The sequence below is a fragment of the Bos taurus genome, chromosome 5 (assembly GCF_002263795.3).
Source record: "Bos taurus isolate L1 Dominette 01449 registration number 42190680 breed Hereford chromosome 5, ARS-UCD2.0, whole genome shotgun sequence".
NCBI lineage: Eukaryota > Metazoa > Chordata > Mammalia > Artiodactyla > Bovidae > Bos > Bos taurus.
This window is the reverse complement of record NC_037332.1, coordinates 23296666-23307898: the sequence shown is the minus strand read 5'-3', so window position 1 is coordinate 23307898 and position 11233 is coordinate 23296666. Positions and strand designations below refer to the sequence as shown.

Sequence of the window (11233 nt, the reverse complement as noted above, 5' to 3'; positions counted from 1 at the left end):
GAAAGATTGAAGGTGGGAGGAGAAAGGGACAACAGAGGATGAGATGACTGGATGGCATCACCGACTCAGTGGACGTGAGTTTGAGTAAACTCCGGGAGTTGGTGTTGGACAGGGTTCCTGGCATGCTGCAGTCCATGGGGTCGCAGAGTCAGACACGACTGAGAGACTACTGAACTGAACTGGGTGAATTCTGACTAGACGGGAAAGAAAAGAAGGTCTGGGGAAGATATTTTATCAGTCAGGAATGAGATCTCATCTCTGAGTCCACAGTGGCTTGAACTCTGTAGGTGCTTAATAAAACTTGCTGAAATTGGGCTTCCTGCAGGAAGATACTAAATAAATGCGAGGTGATTTTAGTGATGTTACTAAATCTAAGGGGATGCCTTTTGGTAGAATTAGGAAACACATTACATACTCTGAGCACTTCTTGCCTGTACGTTGAAGTCTTACTTTCAGAAGGTTAAACAGTACATTAGAAAATAGTAGGGGGCTAAAAGCTGAGCTGTAATTAGGAAAGTATTTCTTTAGCATTGGAATATTTGCAAATTATTTTGGTAAAAATATTAGCAAATAATTTTTAACTTCGGTGGAAAAAAAATCTAAGGAATCATTCCTTTTGCCTATAAACAGTGGAAATACATGTCTATGCCTTCAGCAAAAGACATGATTTGCTAACGTCTTGTGTTTATACAGATATCCAAGTTGACTCATTTCTGAATACACATCTGAAACTGAAAAAATATTCCTTGATGGAATTCTCCCATCCAAAACAAAGGCACATGATGTCTTGTTTTCTTCTTTTCTTAAAAAAGCTTGAATCTAATTAAGGTTGCTTGTGAGAATATGTGGAAACTACTCTCTGTTGCATATCAATATCATTCCAGTACTAACGTTATTATGTGCTTTAGCTGCAGGCATGTAAGAACTAGGGCATAATGTGATAGAGCCTTTAATTGCTGAAAAACCACAGAAGTTATCCCTAGGGGAAAAAAAAGATACAAAGATTCTCAAAATTCTACACTATTTCCGGAGTTTCACAGATACTTCCAACCCAAATCCCATTTACAAAATCCTTTGGTTAAAATCTTCTGCAAAAATCCTCAACAAAATATTACCAAATCAAATCCAAAAAAGTCTAAAAAGAATTATGCACCATGACCAAAAGGGATTTGTCCCAGGTATGTAAGACTGCTTCAACACTCAGAAATCAATGTAATCCATCGGTATCGAAGAAGTCAGAGGACTGAGGACCATCTGATTTTAACGCTTATTATAAAGCTACAATCAAGACAATATAGTATTGGTGAGTGAACAAAAAGGTCAGTGAGACAGAGTCCAAAAACAGACCCATACAGTAGTCAACTGACCTTTGTCAGAGGAGTAAAAGCAACAAAAGTGAGCATAGAATGTCTTTTTAACAAATAGTACTAGAACAACTAGACAGCCACATGCAAAAAAAAAAAAAATCTAAACATTAAGTTGTCACCTTTCACAACAATTAGTTCAAAATGGATTACAGATCTAAATGTAAAAAGCAAAACTGTAAAACATTTAGAAGATAACACAGGAGAAAATCTAGATGATCTTGGGTTTGGTGATGACTGTTTTAGATACAACACCAAAGACACATTTCATAAAAGAATTGATAAGCTAGCCTTCACGTCAATTAAAAATGTCTGCTTTTTGAAAAGACACTGTCAAGAGAATGAAAGGATAAGCCATACACTGGGAGAAAACATTTTCAAAAGACACATCTGATAAAGGACTATTATCCAAAATATACAAAGAACTCTTAAAACTCAACAATAAGAAAACAAATAACCCAATTAAAAATGGGCCCAAAACATTTTAACATTGACTGTGGCTACAGAACTCTATGAATATACTAAAATCTAATTATACACTTTAAATGGGTGAATTGTATGGCATACGAATTGTAACTCAATAAAGCTATCAAAAAAAAAAAAAAAAATGGGTCAAAGACCTTAACAGACACTTCACCAAACACATACAGATGGCAAAGAAGGAGATAAAAATATGCTCCACATTCTATGTCATCAGAGAAATACAAATAAAACAAGACACCACTATTTACAATAACCAGGGCATGGAAGCAACCTAAATGTTCATCAACAGAGGAATGGATAAAGATGTGGTACATACAGTGGAATTTTAGTCACAAAAAAGAATGAAATAATACCATCAGCGCAACATGGGTGGACCTAGAGATTATCATACTAAGTGAAGTCAGACAAAGGTAAGTATCATATGATATCACTTATACATGGAATCTAAGTTTTTAAAATGATACAAATGAACTTACTTACAAAACAGAAACAAACTCACAGAATTTTTTTTTTCCTCTTGATGTGGACCATTTTTAAAGTCTTTATTGAATGTTTTTTTTTTTTTTCCTGAATATTTATTTTTAATTTTATTTTATTTTTGAACTTTACATAATTGTATTAGTTTTGCCAAATATCAAAATGAATCCACCACAGGTATACATGTGTTCCCCATCCTGAACCCTCCTCCCTCCTCCCTCCCCATACCATCCCTCTGGGTCGTCCCAGTGCACCAGCCCCAAGCATCCAGTATCGTGCATTGAACCTGGACTGGCATCTCGTTTCATACATGATATTTTACATGTTTCAATGCCATTCTCCCAAATCTTCCCACCCTCTCCCTCTCCCACAGAGTCCGTAAGACTGTTCTATACATCAGTGTCTCTTTTGCTGTCTCGTATACAAGGTTATCGTTACCATCTTTCTAAATTCCATATATATGCGTTAGTATACTGTATTGGTGTTTTTCCTTCTGGCTTACTTCACTGAATTTGTTACAATATTGCTTCTGTTTTATGTTTTGGTTTTCTGGCCATGCCGCCTGTGGAATCTTACCTCCCTGATCAAGGAATCTAACTCCCACCCTCAGCACTGGAAGGTGAATTCTTAACCCCTGGACCACCAGGGAATTCCCTCACAGATCTTGAAATCAGACTTATGGTTATCAAAGGAGAAATGTGGGGGGAAGTGATAAATCAGGAGAAGGGAATAACATATACATACTACTATACATAAAACAGATAACAAAGACCTACTGTGTAACACAGGGAACTCTATTCAATATTCTGTAATAACCAATATAAGAAAAGAATCTGAAAAAGAAAAAATATATAACTGATTCACTTTGCTCTACAGTTGAAACTGACACACTAGAAATCAACTATATTAGAATAAAATTTTTTTTAAAAATAATAGTCTTCTTAAAAAAAAACTATTGACCAGGATGAAATAACAGCATTCTTTATAATAGGGAACAAATGGAAATAATGATTATGTCTAATCATATGCATGCATGCTAAGTCGCTTCAGTAGTGTCCAACTCTGTGTGACCCTATGGACTGTATCCACCCAGGCTCCTCTGTCCATGGGATTCTCCAGGCAAGAATACTGGAATGGGTTGCCATGCTCTCCTCCAGGGGATCTTCCCAACCCAGGGATCGAACCTGCATCTCTACGTCTCCTGCATTGGCAGGTAGGTTCTTTACCATTAGCACCACCTGGGAAGCCCATGTCTAATGGTATGGGGTTAATTAAAATTACATTCCAGTTTATAAAATAATATGCATCCATTAAATGAGAGTACTGATACAGCAAAAAAATGCATGATACTAAGTGAAAAAGCAAGTTATAAAACAATATGCATAATAAATACAATTATTTTTGGAAATATATTTATGTAGCAAAATAACCCAGGAAAGAAAGGTAGCAAAAATGTTAGTGTTCTCTTTAGATGGGACAATTATAGATAATTTTATTTTCTCTTTAATCTCTAATTTAAAAAAAATAACGATACATTATATTCATGGTTAAAAAGCAACATCATTAGAAAACTAAGTAGCTCAGTAGATACTAGTTGTCTACTTAAAAACTTAACAACTATGCTCCTTAAGGGCCCATTTTTTGTTATTCGCCTGGCAAAAAGTACAATGCCTCTTCACAGTAGTAGGGGTACAACAAATGACTAGATCAACAGAATGAATGATGGCTTTAATTAATTTCACTGCCGTCACTTACTCATCCTTACCTACAGAATACCCAAATAGTATCTGCTAAATTAAGTACATTAAGTCACTGCCCTTTGGGTGAGGAATGCTCAAACCGAACCCTATATGAGAGTGCCCTCTGGTGGTTTCACCGACAATGCTTTTTTCAGTTTGAAGTATGGAGGCCTGGCGTGCTGCGATTCATGGGGTCGCAGTCGGACAAGACTGAGCAACTGAACTGAACTGAACAATCCATTCCTTCCTCCTGGGGATCCTCCCCACCCAGGGATCGAACCCAGGTCTCCTGCCTTGCAGGTGGACTCTACTATCTGAGCCACCAGGGAAGCCCCAACAACAATCCACCTCACCAATGGAAGGAAATATGAGAATAAGGACTTGGTAGTAGTATTTTCATGAAGCTAAATTTATTCTATTTAAAGAGTCATCAGACCTTACATATTTTTAAAATTTCTGAAAAGACAAACTAATCTTCCATGAAATGTTAGTGATGGCAGATAATAGGTTACACCTCTGAGGTGTAATGGAGTGGAGGTGAAGGTGCTGATGAACTATGTACTTATTCAGCAACTCATGAAAACCAGAATTCCAGGAACTACAGTGTTAACTACAATGTATGATACTTCCAGTACAGATAAAACTAATTCTCCAAAGCACTCACATGTATATGTGCACTTTGGACATCTCACAACCGGACAATCTGTATTTACTAGATCCTTGCATTTAGAAGAAACTTTAGTTTTTATTCTTACTACTTTCATAACATGGTATATCTCAATCTTTTGGATATAACAACCTGAAACAACCATTTTTGAAGATATGTCACCAAATATGTGGTTAATATTTCAATTATCAAATTCTACTGTCTCACTTTTCCCCCCAAATGAGTAACAGTTTTATTTCCTTTATACTTTTCTAATATTCCTACATTTTATTGAACACTTGAACCTTCACCTTTCTTTATGAAAAGAACTAGATTAAGGAATAGAATGTGAAATCATTTTTCACATCCAATTTTAAAATATCACAAGTATTGCACAAGTTTGAATAAAGTAACTTTCTATCTTCTTAAAAGACTCCTCACTTCCTAAGGAGAAATCAGAGGCAACAATGATGATCATATATAAGCTGGTAGTGATAATCAACAGAATAAACTATTAACATTCTTATAAGAGGAACCAGAGATCAAATAGCAGAGAAATCAGAGATCAAATTGCCAACATCCGTGGGATCATAGAAAAAGCAAGAGTTTCAGAAAAATATCTACTGCTGCTTTATTGACTATGCCAAAGCCTTTGTGTGGATCACAACAAACTGTGGAAAATTCGAGAGAGGGCAATACCAAACCACCTGACCTGCCTCCTGAGAAATCTGTATGCAGGTCAAGAAGCAACAGAGAACCGGACATGGAACAATAGACGGGTTCCAATCGAGAAAGGAGTACGTCAAGGCTGTGCATTGTCACCCTGCTTATTATTGCAGAGTGAGTAAGTGAAGTCGCTCAGTCGTGTCTGACTCTTTGCGACACCATGGACTGTAGCCCACCAGGCTCCTCCATCCATGGGATTCTCCAGGCAAGAATACTGGAGTGGGTTGCCATTTCCTTCTCCAGGGGATCTTCCCAACCCAGGGATCAAACCCAGGTCTCCTGCATTGCAGGCAGACGCTTTAACCTCTGACCCACCAGGGAAGCAGAGTATATATGCAGAGTACATCATGTGAAGTGCCGTGCTGGATGAAGCACAAGCTGGAATCAAGATTACTGGGAGAAATATCAGTAACTTCAGACATACAGATGACACCACTCTTTATAAAAGAAGCGGAGAAGAACTAAAGAGCCTCCTAATGAAAGTGAAAGAGGAGAGTGAAAAAGTTGGCTTAAAACTCAACATTCAGAAAACTAAGATCATGGCATCCGGCCCCATCACTTCATAGCAAATAGATGGGGAAATAGTGGCAGACTTTATTTTCTTGGGCTCCAAAATCACTGCAGATGGTGACCAACAGCCATGAAATTAAAAGATGCTTACTCCTTGGAAGAAAAACTTTGAGCAACCTAGATGGCATATTAAAAAGCAGAGTCATTACTTTGCCAACAGCAGTCTGTCTAATCAAAGCTATGGTTTTTCCAGTAGTGACGTATGGATGTGAGAGTTGGACTATAAAGAAAGCTGAGCGCCAAAGAATTGATGCTTTTGAATTGTAGTGTTGGAGAATTGAGAGTCCCTTGGACTGCAATGAGAGCCAACCAGTCAATCCTAAAGGAAATCAGTCCTGAATATTCATCGGAAGGACTGATGCTGAAGCTGAAACTCCAATACTTTAACCACGTGATGCAAAGAACTGACTCACTGGAAAAGATCCTGATGCTGGAAAAGATTGAATGCAGGAGGAGAAGCGGAGGACAGACGATGAGATGGTTGGATGGCATCACCGACTTGATGGACGTGAGTTTGAGCAAGATCCAGGAGTTGGTGACGGACAGGGAAGCCTGGCGTGCTGCAGTCTATGGGGTTGCAAAGAGTTGGACACAACTGAGTGACTGAACAGAACTGATTCTTATAATGCCAGTTTAGTTTAGTAATATTAATGTTCTAATCAGAGTTGCATGTGCTCTGAAGCAAACAGAATTTTTAAGACAGCCAGAAAAAATGTCAAAACGAATAATATATTCTTTCTAGGAAAGTAAAAATTCTTGGATGAAAGAAAACACCTCTTCATAGTGATGCATTGTTAAAAAGCTCTGGAGCCTGACAGTGTGGATCCTGGCTCTGCCACTTGCTAGGTAGGCAGAGTTCAAGTCACTTAGCCTTATCTGTAAAATGGGAAAGATGTTTCTTCAGAGGATTATTTTGAGAATTTAATAATATTGTAAACAAAGGACCTAGCAAATAGTGAAAACTGATTAAAATGTAACTAATTATTCCCTAGAGCCACAAGAAAGAAAAGATCTTTTTCTGTGCAAACAGCATGAGTTTCTTTGTAAAGCAATTTAAAAATCTTCAGAAGAACCATGCACATTTTTATTAATCATATTTATACTACTAACAGTATTTGGTTGATAAAAGTACTTAATCGTACTAGGCACATAAAAATAAATACTAAACTTAAATAACTTAACAGGAAAATACTATAAAATAGGTTCTTTAAAATTCGAATTGTCAAATTCAGAATTATTTACTATATATAAAGAAATACACATTCTAATATATGAAAAGACATTTTATTATTATTTTACTATATAACATATTAGTGAATACACCCAGTTGTATCTTCTCAAAAGGCAAATGAGATCCAGGGTAACAATCCTCTTTGATTCCTGAAAACATCAATATCATCTGTCTTTTGGAGGATTCAGTTTCCTACGACGTCTATGATACCTTGAAAAGAAGAAAACATTTAAAATAAGATTATTTTAATAAAAGTTAACTGTTCCTAATAGAAATATCAAATTTCTATTAGCTTGGTGTTTATTGGCACTCAAAAAAAAAAAATCAATGAAACATAATACATACACAATACATACCTCAAGTAGATAGTTCTTAATAATAAGCCACATTTCCCTGCTGTGAAAATTGTTTTCTTTTAATTAAGCATTTGGAAAGTCTTTTTTCACATCTTGAGGTAGTTTCAATGTGGTAACCTAGATGACTGTTCCTTAACGTAAATCTAATGATTGTCTCTGAAGTAAAGAAACACCACACTGTGAATATGAAGGATACACACTACTGAAGTTTTATTTAAAAGGAGATGATCAGCTCTAAATGGAAACCTCTTGAGCTGCAAAATCATGTTTTAATAAACAATAAAATATAATTAGTTGTATGTATACAGAAAATGTGCAGTATCACAAAAAATGGAAGAATTATAAATTAAAACAGTGAGAAATCTTTTCCCTTGTTTTTGCAATCACAAATAATTTTTAAATTATAATGCACAATCCAAGCATAGGTATGGTGAACTAAGCAATATCAGACCCAACTGCTTAAAGCATGCATCAGTATAACATTTGAAAACCAGTGTGGCACTATCAAAAATTTTTTTTATTAATCATAACTTTTGATCTAATCATTCCTCTCTGGAAATCTATCCTAAAGCAATAAGTAGTTAAAATATTAACTATCTTAATATGAAAATATTAAATATATAATATTAAATATTAAAGGGGGAAGGGATGATACAGGATTCAAATTTATATATACAGTATGATTAAAACCATGTAAAAATAGGAGAACTATTAAAACTTATGTAAAGAAAGAAAGAAAGAAAATGCACTGTTACCAGTGACTAAAGTGTTTTCACCATGCAGAATTTTCTTTTCTTTTTTCAACTGCTCTTTTCAATTCTTTTTTCAATAAAGAAATCTTTCTTTATTGAGTCAAGAATATTTCTGCACAGAGTACATGTGCTTTCAGTGATGAGTTCTCTTCAAAAATTCCCTTAAGGCGAGACTGTAGCAAATTGATCTGAGCTAATTTTTAACTTTTTTGCTAGTGTAGAAATTCAATGTAAAAATATCTATACCAATGAGTGACAAGGCATGTATCTTATGTCCTTCAGTTGTTGTGATTAAGATGATCTCAAGTATTTTTCGCTTATCTTAAAGGTTTCATACAGGCAACTTTCCCATACACTGTTTTTTGATAAATTGCAAAATACAGAAATTAAGTTAAATAAATGAAGTACATCTATATATACTAACACGGAATACTAAGTTGTAGGATAACACATATAACATATTATCGCTACCTAAACATGTCTACATATACTTATATTGGCATTGAGAAGATTATGGTTTTCTTAAGGGCTCCAGCTATGTGCCATATAATCAAGGTTTTACTAGCGCAATTGTATTCCTGAAATATGTTCTGTAAAAGCTGTGAGCCACAGAATAGGGGTTTGGGAAATTACAAACTTCCTGAAATTATTTATTAAAATTTTGAACATTATTTATTTTCCTGGGAAGTGGATTAATAGGTTTCATTGGATTCTCAATGAAGTCTGTGGTTCTAAAGATCTAAGCACTGTCCTACACAAGTGTGATTCAGCTTACAATGCTCAAACATTTTCACTACTCAAGATGCTTAAGACCCGAAAACACTTTGAGATCTTGATAGCCCTGAATCTAACAAAGTCAAATTCTAAAATATGCTCAATAAATGTCAAATAGCATTTACAGATTTTTTATCAAGCATGAATGTCAACACTCGGAAGCAAACACCTGAATTTTAAGGTGCCCTTATAGAACTGGACATGGAACAACAAACTGGTTCCAAATAGGAAAAGGAGTACGTCAAGGCTGTATATCGTCACCCTGCTTATTTAACTTACATGCAGAGTACATCATGAGAAACGCTGGGCTGAAGGAAGCACAAGCTGGAATCAAGATTCCCGGGAGAAATATCAATAACCTCAGATATGCAGATGACAACCACCCTTATGGCACAAAGTGAAGAAGAACTAAAGAACCTCTTGATGAAAGTGAAAGAGGAGAGTGAAAAAGTTGGCTTAAAGCTCAACATTCAGAAAACGAAGATCATGGCATCCGGTCTCATCACTTCATGGCAAATAGATGGGGAAACAGTGGAAACAGTGGCTGACTTTATTTTTCTGGGCTCCAAAATCACTGCAGATGGTGATTGCAGCCATGAAATTAAAAGACGCTTGCTCCTTGGAAGGAAAGTTATGACTAACCTTGATAGCATATTCAAAAGCAGAGACATTACTTTGGGAACAAAGGTCCATCTAGTCAAGGCTATGGTTTTTCCAGTAGTCATGTATGGATGTGAGAGTTGGACTATAAAGAAGGTTGAGTGCCGAAAAATTGATGCTTTTGAACTGTGGTGTTGGAGAAGACTCTTGAGAGTCCCTTGGACTGCAAGGAGATCCAACCAGTCCATCCTAAAGGAGATCAGTCCTGGGTGTTCATTGGAAGGACTGATATTGAAGCTGAAACTCCCAATACTTTGGCCACCTGATGCAAACAGCTAACCCATTTGAAAAGACCCTGATGCTGGGAAAGACTGAGGGCAGGAGGAGAAGGAGACAACAGAGGATGAGATGGTTGGATGGCGTCACCGACTCGATGGACACGGGTTTGGGTGGACTCCGGGAGTTGGTGATGGACAGGGAGGCCTGGCGTGCTACAGTTCATGGGGTCGCAAAGAGTCGGACAAGACTGAGCGACTGAACTGAACTATGACTTATCATCTAAACTGGGATCATTTAAAAAATAAAAACCTGTTCTATTAATAATTAACAAAATAGTTAAACTGAGACAGTCCCTGGCAAGCCAAAATGTATTGTTATCCTTCTTCTTCTTATTTTTTTAAATTTTATTTTATTTTTAAACTTTACATAATTGTATTAGTTTTGCCAAATATCAAAATGAATCCACCACAGGTATACATGTGTTCCCCATCCTGAACCCTCCTCCATCCTCCCTCCCCATACCATCCCTCTGGGTCGTCCCAGTGCACTAGCCCCAAGCATCCAGTATCGTGCATCGAACCTGGACTGGCCACTCATTTCTTACATGATATTTTACATGTTTCAATGCCATTCTCCCAAATCTTCCCACCCTCTCCCTCTCCCACAGAGTCCATAAGACTGTTCTATACATCAGTGTCTCTTTTGCTGTCTCGTACACAGGGTTATTGTTACCATCTTTCTAAATTCCATATATATGCGTTAGTATACTGTATTGGTGTTTTTCCTTCTGGCTTACTTCACTCTGTATAATAGGCTCCAGTTTCATCCACCTCATTAGAACTGATTCAAATGTATTCTTTTTAATGGCTGAGTAATACTCCATTGTGTATATGGACCATAGCTTTCTTATCCATTCATCTGCTGATGGACATCTAGGTTGCTTCCATGTCCTGGCTATTAAAAATAGTGCTGCGATGAACATTGGAGTACACATGTCTCTTTCCCTTCTGGTTTCCTCAGTGTGTATGCCCAGCAGTGGGATTGCTGGATCATAAGGCAGTTCTATTTCTAGTTTTTTAAGGAATCTCCACACTGTTCGCCATAGTGGCTGTACTAGTTTTATTGTTATCCTTCTTAAATTACACAATGACTCAGTGATATCAGAAAGATTTGTCAACAGCTCTTAGTCCAGGATAGTACTTCACCCTCTGGTTCACAATGCAGCTGGATGTTCAA

At 36.6% G+C, this 11233-nt stretch overlaps 1 protein-coding gene across 4 annotated transcripts in view; it reads right to left on the bottom strand.

Moving 5' to 3' along the window:
- Positions 1-7273: 7273 nt before the first annotated feature.
- MRPL42 (mitochondrial ribosomal protein L42) overlaps positions 7274-11233 on the bottom strand; it is a 30812-nt gene continuing 26852 nt past the window's right edge. For all 4 annotated transcript variants that reach the window (NM_001037622.2, XM_005206118.5, XM_005206117.5 and 1 more), the window contains one exon: positions 7274-7446. In NM_001037622.2, coding sequence (NP_001032711.1) covers positions 7401-7446 — 46 coding nt within the window. In that variant the 3' untranslated portion in view covers positions 7274-7400. The remainder of the gene's footprint in view (positions 7447-11233) is intronic.